Consider the following 17255-nt stretch of genomic DNA (forward strand, 5'->3'; position numbering starts at 1 on the left):
GTGGGGGCTCTCTGAACCTTCCCCTGTGCCGAATAAACCCGCTGCTCCAAAAGATCCACAGAGAAGCACAGCGGCTTTCGATGGCCCAAGAAGACATAAAGGGGAGAAGAGAAAAAAGACACAGGAAGATGAAAAGAGATGCAGGGCAAAAGGCAGAAGAAATCACAGTGGGAAGAGCCAGCCGCAGAAAGAGGCAAGCGGAGAGGTGGGTGCTGAGCGCTGGACTAGGGCTGGGCAAGAGGCTAGGAGCTGCCCCCTCCTCACCCGGTTCCTCTCTTCCAACAGCTGATCGCAGCTGCTGCAGGCCTGGTTTGTCATCCGGATGAAATGCAAAGCTAACTACAACCCAGCTAAACACCGTGGGGCTCATCCTGGCCATCCTCGGCTGAGGACAGAAACACAGCCAGCTCCAGACCACGCCCGCTCATGGGAGAGAGGGAGGGTGTGGCCAAGGGAATAAGGACATTTGGTTGGGAAAAGTGCTCAGGCTCGCCCACCCTCCTGCTGTCCCCCCAAAACCCCATGGCAGAAGGGAACTTATCTTGCTTTTCTCAAGACCTCTGCAGGAGGGGTGATACACGCCGCCCCTACTTTTCACGGTGAGGAAGTCCCTCCCCAGGTCTAGCCCAATCCCTGCTGCTGCAATCAAAGTCCATCTCCCTTGTTTTCTAGCTCCATCAATGAAGGAACAGCTGCTCACTGACCTCAGTATGACAGCCATTGCTCAGCCCTCTTTTTTTTTTTCCAGTCTGCAAAGAATCCATAAATAATCTAATTCTGGTCCCACTTCTGCTACTAACTCACTACAGCTTTTGGAAACGTCACTCTGCCCTCCCTGAGTGTCCACAACATGTTTTGAATCTGGCAGGCACATCCATCTAACCAAGGATCTGGGGAAAGATTAACACACAGATACGTCCAGAAAGCTCAACTTGCAATCCGTCTGTGCCAATGGCCTAAGGGTGCTTTGTCAGTAACTACAGGGCAAGCTATGCCCAGAAAACAGCAACACGCAATTTAATGAATTATACATCTGTTCACATTTCTCTTTTCAAAGCTCACTTTAAAAAAAAAAACTGTGACCTGGAGTAAGCAATGCATTTTACATTAGTGCACACGTACATGTATATCACAGAAATAAAAATCACACACACACACACAAAACATACTCGTCCTTGCTGTGTGCTGTGCACTGATAGTTTCTTGTTCTCTGCTATCCTCTACTCTCCTAGTCTTTAAAATGCTGGTCATGACCCACTGAAGTGATTTCCTAACTCACTGATGAACTCATAGTTTGAAAAACTGATTCCAGGAAGCCTCTGCCACCAGGTAAATGATTGCTTATTTACATTCCAATGTAAGCTCAGATTTCAGAATTAAAAAAAAAAATCATCCTAAGAAGTCAAGCGTATCAAATGTTTCTGAGTGATCAGAAGACACTCATTAAACAAAGAGGTCATTAGTTTTAAGACTAGAAATGTCCAGAAAAGACAGGGTGGCTAGTGGACTTAATTGTGGCCAGCCTGGTGACAGCTGTCTGTCTATCTCGCTTCCAAGCCTAGAGCAGAGAAGAGCATTGGCAAAAGCGTGGGCTTTGGAGTCAGCGGGTGAAGGCCTGATCCCACCCCCACTATTTCAGCTCTCCGTCCTCTAGACAGTTACCCAAAGATCTGATGGCCGGGATCCTCGTCCATGAAATGTGGACTTTGCATCTCACAAAGCTGGAACGAAGACCACTCAGCATACTACCAGACGTATCAGAGGACTCAATAAATGTTCTTCCTCCTTTAACCGAAGGTGACTTAAGAAATACGCGTCTTCTGTTAAAAGAAGATGGAGCATACACATCCCTGCTCCCAGTTCCCCTGGCTTTCCAGAAGGATTTCTGAGCACTCAAGCTCGGATGCTCCGAATTTCCCATGATGCTGAGATGAATAAAAAAGAGAAAGCCAATGCCCAACTGCTGGGGGCTTCTCTCAGGTTCCAGGTCCAGGTAAATGGCACAAAGCAGGGAAGCCTCAGGCTGATGGGAAGGAGAACTTCTGCTCCATCCCCATTAGCTCCAATGCTTTCCAAAGCATACCCTTTCCCCCGGTTTTGAGAGCTCTGGCTCTCCCAAAGTCCCACTGCGTGGTCAAGCACTGGGCAAACCCCACATCTGGTCACTTCCTGCATCTGCTGGCTGGGATTGAAGCTCGGGGATATAATTTTAGGCATGGTTCCCAGATCTCACCCTCATCCCTCAGTCTTCCTTTATTTTCTTTGAGCCTTAACATTGAGTTTGAGAGTTCCCTGTAGTCTTGTAATAAGGAGAGTCTTCCAATAAACAAACGACTAGAGGGTCTAAAAAGCATGTCTGCACTGGAGTGGCTGGGCCACTTACTACTTGTAGGAAGCCGACAAAGTTATTCCACATCCCTGGACCTCAGCGTTCTAATTCACACAGAGCCAACAAAATGGGCATCACTGTGCCGAGTGTATAGTAGGTGCACGCGCGAGAGTCCTCTCAGCCCGCCATGAGCAAATGAGCACACGCGCGTGTGTGTACGTGTGTGTGCACTGAACGTTAAAGGGAAACACAGTGAGCAGTAAAGAAGAAAGCACACGTGAGCGTAATTTCTGGAGGCAGAAATGGACACAACGGTTTCTTCTGGGAGAGAATGACTGGGCTAGAGGTTGAGAAGAGGGGCTTTTCCTTTTATATGTACACACACACATATATACATTATATAGAATTACTTTTATAATAAAAAGTTCATCATCAAAGAAGGATGCAATTAATGGTACCATTCGGTTGACTCCAGCATATCTTTATACTAAGCTTCCAGGAGCAAAGTTATAGTATTAAGTCAGGCAGACTCATATACGATAAGTAAAAGTGGTACAAAAATTTCTCTGCTTTAAAACTGCATTCGTATTTTACCTAGATTGTTCTAACCCTACGAAACAATCACACTGAGCTGCATTTATACACTACCTAAAGAAACAAGGCTCCTATTAACTCAAAATATAGCTCGTTATTACAAAACGAGTCCGTGAAACATCTTAAAGGGTCTATAAATTCATTTTTATGCTAATCCATGGAACAATGCCTGAGAAAGAGTCATATAGACGTGTCGCCGTGGCTACCGCTGGGAAGATGCCTCGGGCTGGGCAGGGCTGAGGGGAGGTGGGACAGAGTTGGAGAGGTTGCCTGTAATGTTTAGAAGTTTTGCAGGAATAAAGTAATGTATTACATGTGTCATTCACTATTATATTTTTACACTAAGTATAAAAGAAGCTTTGGAGATTATTTATTCCAAGTCCCCACTTTTACAGATGGGGAAACTGAGGTGCACAGTGGGAAGAGAGGCTCCTGGCTCAGACATCCCTTCCCACCCCCACTCGCAGGGGTGGCCAGTGACAGTGAAACTGGCCACAGTTCATCACAGGACAGAATCACTGCGGGCAGGAAGGGTGCCAGTGTAACAAACTGAGGGCTTGGTCACTGACATTCAGAAATGGCTTTTTTTAAAAAAAACGTTTTAGTTATAAATGCATGTTTTAGTTATAAATCAATTAGTAAATGCATTTCTCAACTCAAAACAGTGGTATGTAAGAAACAAAATTTAATACTCCCAATGGAAAGTAATGTCACATTAGTGCTGAACACAACGGCACACAATATTTTTGTAGCATCTGACCTGCTTAAAAGCGTCTTCTGTAATTGACTTTGAGCAAGGGAAAACAGCACAGGCCATTACGAACTAATCAGGCCTGGGGTGATGCAGTGGTGGATAAAGGTGAGGAAAGGCACCACCACAGAAAGCTGGCTCTCCCTCTGGTCTCGGCCAGAAACAGATGAGAGGCAGGCAAACCCTGGAAGGGAACTCCCGGGACCTTGGGATAGGGAAGAACTTGGGTCCTGCAGAAAAACCTGCAGGAGCCATCCAGGGATGCTATTTCGGGATGCTCAGCATCTCTAAACAGACCCAGTGGGTTGCCCAAGCCCAGGTGGGCTCCTTGAGCTCTCAGACCCGGGTCCCTGGCCAGGTCCTGCCCTACTGACCTCTCTGCTCCACTCCACTGAGCCAGGAGCTTGAGTCACCATCCAGCCTGTAGGATACAGTGGTCCCTTGACCCTGTCAAGTGACCACTAATCAAGCCTGCAGACTGACGTCACAGGGCTGTTTATGGAGCAGCCCGGCCGGGGCAGTTAGATGGCTGAGGCAGACGTGGCTCCAAAAATGCTGGGAACGCATCTCAAATGGGCAGCCGGAGACTTGTCCTAAATGTTATTGCTATTTTTAAGATACCTCTATCCCTGGCGAGGCCGGACTGGAGCCGGAGACCTCAGTTTTATTTGACCACATTTATCTCCGGGGGGTCACGGAGAGCTAAGAATAAGAAGGGTCATCGAGTTCCCAACACTATTTGCCAGGAAATAAGGACAAACTTTGCATTTCCCATCACGGGAGCGGTTCTAAACGTGGGCTTTGGGGCTAGTTCTAGCGTTGTCTGTGTTTCTCATAATCAATCTCTCTCTCTCTCTCTTCCCCCAGCCCCCTCCATCCCCCACCCCCTTCATTTCTATTTCTGACAGCTGCTGACAAATCCTGGCTTACAAAGACATCAGTAGTTTATGCCTACACTTCATCAACCTCCAGAGACTATGGCGAGCCAGACAGGTCCACACGGCATGCGGTGAGTAGAATCTACCTGGGGCAGGTAGAGATTTTCATCAGCAATCCTCATCCACCTAGGATAGGTAGCCCCCAAAGTATACCCACTCGAGACGGCATATCTAGATGATTCGGTGACCCCGCTCCCCAGACATCTGCTTACATTTCAAAATAGGGCAGCTCTTTTTTTTTTTTTCTTTTTAAGATGTTGGGGGTAGGAGTTTATTCATTAATTTATTTCTTTTTGCTGTGTTGGGTCTTCGTTTCTGTGCGAGGGCTTTCTCTAGTTGTGGCGAGCGGGGGCCACTCTTCATTGCGGTGTGCGGGCCTCTCACTGTCGCGGCCTCTCCTGTTGCGGAGCACAGGCTCCAGACGCGCAGGCTCAGTAGTTGTGGCTCACGGGCCCAGCTGCTCCGCGGCACGTGGGATCCTCCCAGACCAGGGCTCGAACCCGTGTCCCCTGCATTGGCAGGAGGATTCTCAACCACTGCGCCACCAGGGAAGCCCAGGCAGCTCTTTATTTTCAATGTAACCCACTGGTCTCCACAGTGCAGTCAGAGACGATACCAGTGAGAAGTCCCTTCCATCCCCCACCGTGGCTCCCAGTACCCTAAGGTGAGTCCACACACCCCCCACTCCCATGACCAACATGCTCCTCCTGGTCCGGCTTCTGTGTTTCTCCCCGCCTCACCTCTCTTAGCTCACGCCTCTCATTCCAGCTCTGACCACTGAGCATGATCTAGCCCCTCTACCTGGGACACCCTGTTCTCCCTGGACCTCTGTCACCACCTGACAGCCCCCTCCCACCCAGGCTGGCTTGGTCCCGTGAGTGAGCAGTTTCAACAGGTTCTCCTTCTGGCCACTCTGGCACTGGACACTTAGGTGTGGGTCAGGTGCATGGCCTCCTCCTTCAAGGCTCTGAGAGCTCCCTGCAGTTGCCCGACTGCACGTACGGAAGCTCTGTTCTCATTGCTGTGCGCATGCTCATCTCGCCTGTCCAGCTAGACTCCTCGAGGGAGGCACTGCGTCTTGTTCCCTCTTATATAACCAATGCCAAGCCTATAGTAAGCCTCAAAAACAGATGCACAATGGACCTACGATCCCCACTGGTACGGAGTAAAGAAACAATGGTGGACATGCCAGAAATGCTTTTGGTTTGATTCCTGAATGATCTATTTCCTGCAGGTACATTTTTCTTGACAGAAATACAGCATGCACTTCCTGCACACGCACCCAGTGTTAATTCCGCCACTTAGCAGGCCACAGATGAGCCACGATCCCATCTACTTTCCTGGAAACAATGGAGGGAAGAGTTATCAGGGCTTTACATCTGGCTGGAAAGTCCAGTGGCTCTGACGGTAGATACAGCAAAGCTCGATGTGACCCATGTGTGCTAATAACACCTGGTCTCCTGGGCACCCGTTGTTTTGGTTGAGATGCATCCGTTCATCTTGACTTCAGATCTCAGAGGAGGAGGGAACTACCCCCTAGTCTGAGATCACGTGCTTCAGATGGAGATAATTTCACTTCCTACCCCTAACCCCATGGCCCCAAAGACCATGGAAAGCGTCGCATTCTTCTGGCCACAGCGATCGGCTCTGGGTAGGAAGTGCGTACTAATCCCAGCCAACAAGCGGCAGCAGGACCTTTGTTGAGACTGTTGGGAAAGAAGTATAGGCTTTTTTTCCCGCTGGACTCGGACACAGTATCATACTGGCCTGTAGCTGCTGGCAGTCATCCAGTGTTTGAAACTACAGTCATCACTGACTACAGTAGGGTTGGAAGATGGAGAAAGATTTGGTTTGGGCAGATTGAATCAAATCTACCCAACTAGAACTACCCTCGACTCAACAGAGAGGCATTAAAGTCCCTTTGTGTTTAAGCCGGTGTAAGCCACTGACATATCTGGAAAGCACATTCATAGTGTCACTGGAAGATGTGATGGTCAAGGACAAGGTCAGAGTCCCTTGGTGCTCTGGTGAGACTGGTGCTTCTAGACCAACTAAAGGAACAGCGTTAGCCTTGCTTCCCCACATGACAAGTCACACTCGTGCTGCAACCCCCCGAGCGTGGGCGTTGAAGCTTGTGTTCCTGGAGAGACGTGAGTCTTGCTTCCGGGTCTGTTGCTAGAAACCTCTGTGATCTTGGAAAACTCTTCAACTTTCTAAGCCTTGGTTTCTTTTTATGTAGAATGAGAGTTTCAACAAGGTGATTTCTGTACCTTCCAGTTACAAAAATGATTTTGTCCTCACTTTTCAGTGCCCGTTCGTTTAATGTGAAGGTGCTGACTGATTCACCTACCCTGCTGGAGCAAATCTAAATGCTACCAGAAAAGGCCACCAGCTGGTCCAGACCCCACTGTACAGCGGATCTGCAGACCCAAATCCAGCACCATGGACAGACAGTCTGGCCCGCCAGCAGTGGCCCCTGGGCAACGCAGGGTAGTAGCCAAATCTGCCTACTCGAGTGACGACTTGTTATAGTCCCAGATGCGAAAATGCTAGAAACATCTAGGCTACGTGAATCAGTATCTGTGAATAAATGGACTTCTCTATTCTTAGATCTGGTCCCTGACTTTGAGCCTTTCTGGTTGGCTAGTGTGAAGCCCTAAAGTTATTGCTCCTGGGACCAGAATACCCTTCTATTTAAATCACATATTGGGAAGGTTGTTTAACTCAGTCATCTGGGTCGGGAAGACCAATTCGTTTTCTCCCTTTTGTGGTTCAGACTGAGTCTGAAAGAATTTATTCCCCTCTGCTCTTTTTCTCTTTCTTTGTCCTTCTCTGTTTCTCAGCTTCAATGACCCCTGTGCTGACAAATTACAATCATGACTCTAAGTTGGTCCTCTCAGGAATTCCAGCTATTCCCTCTAGGTGTTAGATGGAAACTGCCCCTTAGATTTCCGACCATCATTTTAAATGCAACATGATCGGAATCAAATTCATCTAATTTATTATAAATTAGATTCTCTTGGCATCTTCCCCATCCCTGTCAATGGACCCACAATTTCCCAGTCCTCTGGCTTCAGCCCAAACTTTGGAGTTATCCTTGATTCACACTCTCTCTCCTGTCTCTGGTACCCAGCTTTGTAATGTATGACATTAAGTAGCTCATCTTCTCCCTCCCTCTGAATTACTTCCACCCCTCTGGTCCATGCCTATCACCGGTCATGTGTGAATGATGTAGCACCTCAGCTGCCCTCCTTGAGTTAGCCCAATTCTAGCCCATCTTCCTCTCTGAGACCGGATTAGTTTTCCTAAGCCCACACTGCAGCCTATAATTCCCTGGCCCTAAAAAGGTCCGTAACTTCCTATTGCATCACATTAAAATTCCTGTAAGGGGGCTTCCCTGGTGGCGCAGTGGTTGAGAGTCCGCCTGCCGATGCAGGGGACGCGGGTTCGTGCCCCGGTCCGGGAAGATCCCACATGCCGCGGAGCGGCTAGGCCCGTGAGCCATGGCCGCTGAGCCTGCGCATCCGGAGCCTGTGCTCCGCAACGGGAGAGGCCACAACAGTGAGAGGCCCGCGTACCGCAAAAAAAAAAAAAAAAAAAAAAAATTCCTTTAAGATTTCGAGATTTCCCATTATCTACTTCATCCTGCCGATTCAAATTCAACAACGCTTTGGCTTATACTACCCTAGGAGTTGCTCTCTATATTGTATTTCCTATATTATTCCCTATTATTATCTCCCAAGCGCTCTCCTTGCCAACTCCAGCAGCTAGCCCCTAAGTTTAACGCCTCAGATTCGTCCCCATGACCTGGCCCAGGCTGACTCCATACCCAGGATACGCTCTCGTTTTGCCCTACAACTCCTCATGGCCCCTCCAAGAAGCCCACCCTTTCCATTCCAGCCCTCACTGTTCTCCTTCCCTTCGAACACTCATAAGGCTCATGGCCCATACTAGACATAATCCGCGAATAACCTGCAGCGTGCTACCAGTTCTGTTTTCTTCCCAACCAGACCATAAAGCAGACCTTCCCTTGATGGTAAGGACGAACCTATATACTTCTTTTATCTGCTCCATGGTGTCTAGCAAAAGGCACTCAATAAATATTGGTCAATTCACTGAAACTGACTTGTAGGGATCTGGGCTTTGGGGGTAGGAGACAGAAGCGAAGGAGAATAATGATGCAATTCTAAGTCGTCCGGATAATTACTTGGACCTGCTGCTTCTAGTCCTTTGCTGCCCTCCTGCACCCGATTACTTTACCTGCAGAACTGAACCTCCTGGTCAAACTGTGAGTTCTCGGGCTGCGTTCCCTCCTTCAGCTGGCTGACGTTGAAAAAGGAGAGGGTGTGGTTGACAAAGCCATGCAGAGTCCCGTTGTGACTGTAGGAGTACTGATACACCAGGCGGGGAATGAAGTCAGAGGTGACCGCGATGACAAAAGCCTGGGGGTAGAACCACAAGCACCTGAGGAACTGTCAGGATGGACACCGTGCGGGTGACGCAGGTCCATCTGCCCAAGAGACTGTCCCCTCCTGGGCTCTCCATCCAGAGGCACTGCTCTGATTGATACAGAGTCCTTGTCCCTGAGCTCACAACACTGACTTACCTGGCTTTTCCATCTTTGATACATGTAAGGAAACCCACAAGTCAGTGGCCATCAAGAGAGTGAATTACAACCACCGAAGCAAAGGATGCTAAGCCAGCTTGGACCATTTGGTGAGGGAGGGCATGAATCATCTCTGAGATATCTGAATTGATGCTGGCATTGGCCATGCCAAAGTAGAGTGGAAGGTTTTCTGAGAAAATGACTGAGAGAAGTGAGACGGCCACTTAAGTGTGACAGGCAAGGATACCAAATGGCCATATACTGAATACATCTGCCCCTGAGGGACACGAGAAAGCCAGGAACACCAAGGATATGGTTCCATGGTGAACCTCAGTTTGACCATCACCTCTCAGCGCTTTTTTAGCCCATCATACAATGGAAGTCGCTCTTTCATCCATTTTGCTTAGAAAAAGTGAGACACGGAGATGGAAGGAGTAGGTCCTGCTGGATGAAACGCACACACCCGACATAGCGCCTGGCATATCTAAGTTCTCTATAAATGTCTGTGGAGCAAACCAAATGACAAACGAACGACTAACTGTTCGGATGAGGAGGGACTTTCTGCAAAGAAAATCTTAAATCTTTTTGGCAGGTGTTTATACTGTCCTTGGCACCAACAATTAAAGCCCTTTTAAAAAATGCAGTTTAGGTATTGTTTTCTAAATGTATATACGAGTGTGCATGGCCATAACCATATTTGAGAGTGAGTAACGGACTTCTAATAATCACAGCTGTAACTAATGGAGCACGGGCCATACGTCCTTTCATCATCCCATTTAATTTGCAGACTGATCCGACTTGGTGAGACTCTTATTCTCTCCCATTTCTTACAGATAAGAAGTCTTAGAACGGCCAAGGAAGTAAAACGTCCCGTCATGCTGTTGTAGATGAAAAGCGCTTGGTACTCAGGGGCTCTTTTCTAGAAGACACAACTCCAAAGTAGCTACTGATCAAACTGCGCCTAATTTCTCAGCCTTGAGACGTGCACTTCCTACATCAAACATCCCACGTGTGACGGGCTGATCCCCTCTGCCTCTCTGCACACCTCGTGCCGTCTCATGTGTTTTTATTCGGTAGCCAGGTCACGGCCAGAATCAGCGTTTCTCTCCCAAGGGAAAGGGGGCTGTGGCTTTCTTGATGTGCACTGAGCTGGTAGATGCTGTCTCGGGAGACGGAAGAGGAGGCCCTGCCTGACCACCATCCGTATGGAACGCAGACGCCAAAGGAGCTGCTGGCTTGGGCCCAGCAGGATTTCCTCCGAAACGTGGACACATCTGGCAAGGCAGTTAAGGAGGTCAGAGCAGACAGGACCCCTCTTCTTCCATGTCCTATCTTAACCAAGCAGCGCCAGGGATAATTAAGACTTTACGCTGACAGCTTGGAGAAACGGTAATTAGGAACTGCAGGCTGGGCGATGATCCAGGTATTGTTCAGCTCCAGGGTAGAAAAAGAAAGGAAAGAGATGGCTAGATATGTGCAATTCTTTCCTCATGATTCTTGGCTCCGACGAAAGATCTGATCTGGACTCTTAAGGCCAAGGTACACATTCTGGTGGGTAATTGCCTTTCTTGTTCTCAGCGAAATGAACAACAAAGCTGCACACCTCCGGCAACAGCCTGATGACTTAGAAGGCGTGTACGCGATATTAACGAGGGCTGGGGAGTGGGTGGGCGCGGGGCGCTGTCTTAAACAGAGCTCCAAATGGAAGAAGCTGGGAGGTAACAGGACAGGTTTCCTGCCCTGAGGACTCAGCTCCCCTGGAAAGCCCCTCCCACAGAGCAAGGGTGTCATGAAAGCAAGCACTTACGTTGATGATAACAGAGAACTTGCCGATGCCCGAGAGGATGTCAAACCAAATCCCTGTAAGGTGGGGAAAAAAAGGGCGTCTGCCTCATTCCCACCCTCAGTCCAGTGATGACAAGGCTTCAGTCAGAGTGCCGCCTTGCAGGCAAGTTACCAGTGGAGCTCTGCCGGGCCCCCCAGGGATAGGCTTGTCTGGAAAGGCTTAGGTGCACCTCTGTCTGCAAAGCAGGGGGCTAGCGGGGGTGGGGGGGATACCGTGGCCTCCAGCACCGAGGAGATAAGGATGAGGGGCTCGAAGGGGTGATAAGGAATGCTCCAGCCCTCCGGATGCCCGACATAGTGTAAGGGGGGTGGCCAGGGAGACAGGGGGAGGGTCGGAGGGAGGGGATGGGGATGGGCTGCGTCGCCTCTGAGTGATGCAGGGGACAGACCGATATCTTTGGTTCGCACAGCATCTGGCCGCCTCAGCTCCGTAACGAACTTCTTCGCATCAAGCCGCACTTCAATGACGTTGTTGAGGAGGGCGAACACCGGCGCCAGAGGAAAGGAGGCCACAAAGAGGGTGACAAAACCAAACTGGATGACTAAGAGAAAGAAGAGCACAAGAGGCAGAAGGATTTAGACGTATGTTTGCCTTGCAGCTCTAGCCCCTGTCTTTTCTGACCGGGGACTCTTGTCCACCTTGGGCTCAGGCTCCCTTTCCGTCCTGCCCCATGGTAGGGGCATTTCTTTCTCAGCACCCACAGGCCTGGCAGTCAGTGCCATCACTTAGGTGCAAAGCTCTATTTAGTTGAGAAGATACCAAAAAAGGAAAAGTCTCCACCCCTTCCTTTCCACTACCTTTTATCTCCAGTCACTAACCCTGGTCATTGAACTCAGAGGTTAACAAACTGCTTCAGCAAAGGTCCGGAGAGAAAATATATTTTTTTAAATTGAACTTTAGTTAATTTACAATGTTGTGTTAGTTTTAGGTGTACAGCAAAGTGATTCAAACTGAATCGTATATATATATATATATATATATATATATATATATATATATGTAGGTATACATATGTATCTTCTTATATACATATAATTTTCAGATTCTTTTCCATTATAGGTTTGTTTTTTTTTAGATGTTGGGGGTAGGAGTTTATTAATTAATTTATTTCTTCGTTTCTGTGCGAGGGCTTTCTCTAGTTGCGGCGAGCAGGGGCCATTCTTCATCGCGGTGCGTGGGCCTCTCACTTTCGCGGCCTCTCCCGTTGCGGAGCACAGGCTCCAGACGCGCAGGCTCAGTAGTTGTGGCTCACGGGCCCAGTTGCTCCGCGGCACGTGGGATCCTCCCAGACCAGGGCTCGAACCCGTGTCCCCTGCATCGGCAGGCAGATTCTCAACCACTGCGCCACCAGGGAAGCCCCCATTAGAGGTTTTTTAAAATGTTGTGTCCATTATAAGTTACTATAAGATATTTCTGTGTCTGTGAGGCTGTTTCTGTTTTACAAATAAGTTTATTTGTAATATTGTTTAGATTCCACTAAAAATATCATATGGTGTTTGTCTTTGTCTGACTCACTTCACTTAGTATGATCATATCTAGGTCCATCCATGTTGTTGCTAGTGGCGATATTTCATCCTTTTTCATGGCTGAGCAGACAGTAACTATTTTTGTATGGTCCTGTCATAATGACCTAGCTCTGCCATTGCACAGTGAGAGCAGCTGTAGACAAATGTAGACCAGCAGGCTTGGTTGGGTTCCAATAAAACTTTATTTACAAAAGCAGTAAATAAAGTGGGCTGGATTTGTTTGCCAAGCCCTGATGTAACTTCAAAACCATCTCCCAAAGTTGGCCTCTTCTTCCCCTATCCACAGTTGCTGCCTTTATTTAGAAGGTGGATTCATTCATCACACGTGTACCGAGAGCTCCCTGAATGTCAGGCACTGCGCAAAGTCTTTAAGGAGGCAAAGGTCTGGACCCGCCTTCAAGAGAGAGGAATATACAAAGATGTGCAAGGAGACTTCACGTGTGCCAAGAGAGAAGGGAGGATGTACCAGACAAAGCAGAGACCGCAAGGAGAGAGCTCAAGCCTGCTTGGCGTGGGGACTAAGGGGAGTCTCCAGAAGGACACCTAAGCTTAGACTTGAAGGATGGGCCTGTCACTGCAGGTGGAGTGCATTATAGACTGCATCCAAGCCCTGGAAGCAGTGCGGGCAGAGGAGTGGAGGCGGCCTGTGCCAATCAGACGGCGTAAGGAGTCCAGGCCCCCATCGTTTCTACCTGGACAACTGCAACCACCTCCTACCTGGTTTCCTCGTGACCGATCTGCCCACACTTCTACGTCTGTTCAGCCCCAAGCGCCCAGTAATCCGATCCCATCACTTAACCTACTCACAAGCATTTCAGCTGGCTCCCCTCTGTTTACTGGATAGAATCCAGATCCCTTATCTTGGGACAGGGACTGGACCATCTAAACCCAAGCTACCTCTCTAGCCCCGCCTCCCGGAATCTCCCCACAACCATCATGCTTCTGCCTTCCCGGACTCTGAGCTTCTCACCGTTCGGATTTCTCCGCAGACACGTTAGCTCCTTCCCTTCCATGGCACACAAGGGAAGGAGCTAGCAAACTCCTATGCATCCCCAAGAACAGTCAAATGCCATCTTCTTGGTGAAGCCCGTTACCCCCTCCACTCCTTCCTCACCCTCTGTTACAGCCGCCATTGTGCCGCGCTGTGATCATCTACCCACATGCCTTCATTTCCCGCTAGAAAGGCAGGGCTCCATTCCTTGTAGGGGCTCAGTACAGATTTGCTTATGCAAAGTCAGACCTGAGTCTCAAGAAAGTCAGTCTAATAGGATTTCCCTACTTATTAAGGCAAGTTATTTAACTTCTCCGCATCTTAGTCACTCCAGTTATAAATAGAGGATAATAACAGTACCCACCAAATAGGTTGACAAAAGGGTAAATGATTTTGCATACATAAAGTGCTCAAAACGGTGTCTGCCATTTAATAACTGCTCGATAACGTTACCTGTTACGTGTACTGTTACTCTTATTGGAGTGCAGATGGCTGCAATGTATCCTGCATATGGACCCCTTAGACACACGTTTAAGGTGCAAAGCCCGAAGGAGAGTCAGGAGGCCTGACTTCGAGCCCCGGATATGTTGCTCACTAGCCCTACGTCCCTGGGCAATTCTCTCTGTTTCATTGGGCTTCAGCATTCTCATCTTTAAGTTGAAGAGACCGGTTTAAATTCCCTTCAGGTCTGATTTGCTGTGATGCTGTAATTCTTATTCTCTTGGACAAATGTCAAGATTCTAGGATATCCAAGTAAAGAATGAAAGACCAGGATCCAAACTTAAAATAAATTGGAAATGAAATGAAATAAAAAGTGTTCACAGAGGGATAAGCTTAACCACAGCAGAAAGTTCAAGACACAGAGCATGCACAGAACTTCACCCAGCACAACCGCTTCTGATTTGGCCCAGGGTTGAGGGCTAAGGCTCCTGCTAACTCAGCTCTATCACAGCCACGGTCCTGGATGCCCAGTGGGTTCTCGGCAGGCCCTACGAGACCAGCAGCTGCCAGCTGGTGACAAGATGCATCAGAAGGCACCGATTTGTCAAGGCCGGGTCCTTGGAACGACCGCCTGGCTAGCTAGCTGGCCGAAGGGGAGAAGAACTCTTCCCAAACAAGTGTGGGAGCCAGTTCAAGACGCAGCGTCTATCGCGTCTCTTCAAGGAGGCTTTGCTGAGTCAGGGGTGGGGTGAGGGCAATCGGGGGTGGAGGGGGATGGAATTAACAAGGAAAGCAAAACAGATGTTGGACTAGTTTTGTGAAACCTGTAAAATGCATGTCTGTATTTAAGTATATGGATGAACATATCTCTAGTTCTGGAGTTCCAAGTTGGTCTTCTTGATTCTGATGAGCTCAGGTCTACAGAGCAAATGTTCTTCTTATAAGCGACTTCCTCCAGCAGAGCTGTTTAAACTCTCCAAAGCCCCCACGAGGACTTAGCAAGGGGACTGATGGGGCAGGGAAGAGGCAAGTTACCTCCGAGTGACTACAAACAGATACGGCAAGCCCTCTCCACACTCATGCAAACGGCACTCAGAAATCCAATGTCCTTCCAGGATCGCAGGGAAAAACAGGACTCTCCATTTCCTCAGCTTCCCTTCACATGAGTTCCAAAGGCAGATATGAACCCTCTCCTCTGAGGCTGCCCTGAGGGTTTGCTTCTTCACCTTCACAACCTCTCCATCACAGGGTCCCTCTCTGTGCACACAACTTCCAGTGGTGACTCAACGCGAATAGTGCCCATAAGTGATCCCAACATCATAACATGTCTCTTTTTTGTTTGTTTGTTTGTTTGGTTTTTTTGCGGTACGCGGGTCTCTCACTGCTGTGGCCTCTCCCTGCTGTGGCCTCTCCCGCTGCGGAGCACAGGCTCCAGACACGCAGGCTCAGCGGCCATGGCTCACCGGCCCAGCCGCTCCGCGGCATGTGGGATCTTCCCAGACCGGGGCACGAACCCGTGTCCCCTGCATCGGCAGGCGGACTCTCAACCACTGTGCCACCGGGGAAGCCCCATAACATGTCTCTTCTCTTTCCTCTTCCAGGCACGTCTGTGTGTTCAGCACCAGACAACCTTAAGAGCGTGGACTCAGCAAAGGCCAGTGAAGGCCACAGTCCTGTGCCTCTTCTGAGGTTACTACAGGGTATCCTGGGCCAAGAGAAACCACCTCTGAGGTTACTACAGGGTATCCTGGGCCAAGAGAAACCACCCTCTGAGGATGTCCCATTGCTGCAGGTGTTGCCTGCCTGGACTGGGTACACTGCCTATTTCCAGGAATCAACCCAAAGAGGCAGAAACAAAGAGGAAGCTTTGTTTCATCTTGGGGAGAAAAAAAAACATAAAACCATAAACCTCTGGCATACAAATGTCAACTCCAAGACGTGCTTTTTTTGGTCAAAGGTCTAAATGCTGTATCAGATGGGCGTCCTTCCGAGGTCACTTCAGAGGACACAATGATATCAGCCTTACCAACACCAAGCCTGGCTTCTAAAAACAGCCAGCCTCCAAGAGGCTAAGAACAAGGCCGGAAATCCTCACTGGGCTGCATAATACAAGCCAGCTTGGCTCGACCAATAACAGATTAAACCTGGCCAAGCCAATTAGGGAGGAATTCATAAGTGGATTTTCAACTAAATCTTTACAAAGCCTGCTGTAAAGTGCCCCAGAAATACCGAGCTGAAAGCATGGAGACTGGAAACCCTCATAGGCACAAACCCCACTGGCTTTTCTCTTCTCAATCCCCAGCCAGCCAGGCTCCTTTTAAAATATGCAACTATCACCCGGGCTGCCTGATGCCAGAGGCAATTAAGATCCTGGCCTTGATTACCTGGGCTTAGGTTAAAATAACAAAGACGAGTGGATTACACTCAACAACATAGCATCCAGAAAGGACATTCCAGGACAATCTGCTTAAAGAAGAAAATAATATATCAGGTGGGATAGAGTGGACTGGCCAGGATTGGTGGAAAAGCTCCTGATGGAACACAATTTGTTATTCAGTTATTTAAATTCTTCGGTAAATATATCTACCTTCCCATCACACGCGATAACGTCCAGATCCCTGGTGTGGCTGGCACTCAAGACCCCTTGTGATCTGACCCTAACTTATTTTTCCAGACAACATGTGCTCCCTACCCAGCCCCTGTGCTCAGGGCTGATACTGAGCTGGGGTGTTTGGAGATCAAGTCGGCCTGCTTTCCAACCATTTCAAAACCATTTGGACTTGCCCAAATTCATCAAGTTTCCCATACTCCTGAGCCTTTGTACGCACCATGGCAATGTCAATTTCCTTCTCTTCTTGCCTGCTGGATGGATTTACCATTTATGTTTCAGGTTCCACTCAAACTTAACCTTCTCTATGAAGGCTCTCCCCTACCCCACTGCTCACCCCTACCCCAGGCAGAACTGGGAGCCACGGGCACCTCCCCTCCTCACTCCCATAATGCCTTGCATGTGTTCCTCTACTTGTTTATTTGACTTGCTCCCTGGACGGCAACCCCCTTGAAACCACGGGCATTTCTGACTCTTTTCCGAGGTCCCACAATTTTGTGTGGCACCCGTCCCATAGGAGATGTTTAGAGGTTATCTTGTTTCATAAACACAAACTTACTGTCACCAGCTGTAAACACAAAACAAACACGAGAAGAGGCAGACAGCTAAAATGTGTGAATGGGGC

The 17255-nt window shown here is 48.8% G+C and overlaps 1 protein-coding gene across 8 annotated transcripts in view; it reads right to left on the reverse strand.

Moving 5' to 3' along the window:
- The window catches only part of ANO2 (anoctamin 2), a 336711-nt gene that overhangs the window by 3541 nt on the left and 315915 nt on the right, over positions 1 to 17255 (reverse strand). For all 8 annotated transcript variants that reach the window (XM_089920173.1, XM_089920168.1, XM_089920169.1 and 5 more), the window contains 3 exons: positions 11453 to 11605; positions 11026 to 11078; positions 8873 to 9054 (listed from right to left, as the gene is read on the reverse strand). In XM_089920173.1, coding sequence (XP_089776299.1) covers positions 8873 to 9054; positions 11026 to 11078; positions 11453 to 11605 — 388 coding nt within the window. The remainder of the gene's footprint in view (positions 1 to 8872; positions 9055 to 11025; positions 11079 to 11452; positions 11606 to 17255) is intronic.

This window comes from Delphinapterus leucas, chromosome 11, assembly GCF_059928025.1.
Source record: "Delphinapterus leucas isolate spDelLeu-1000000601 "Yukka" chromosome 11, BTC_Dleu_Yukka2, whole genome shotgun sequence".
NCBI lineage: Eukaryota > Metazoa > Chordata > Mammalia > Artiodactyla > Monodontidae > Delphinapterus > Delphinapterus leucas.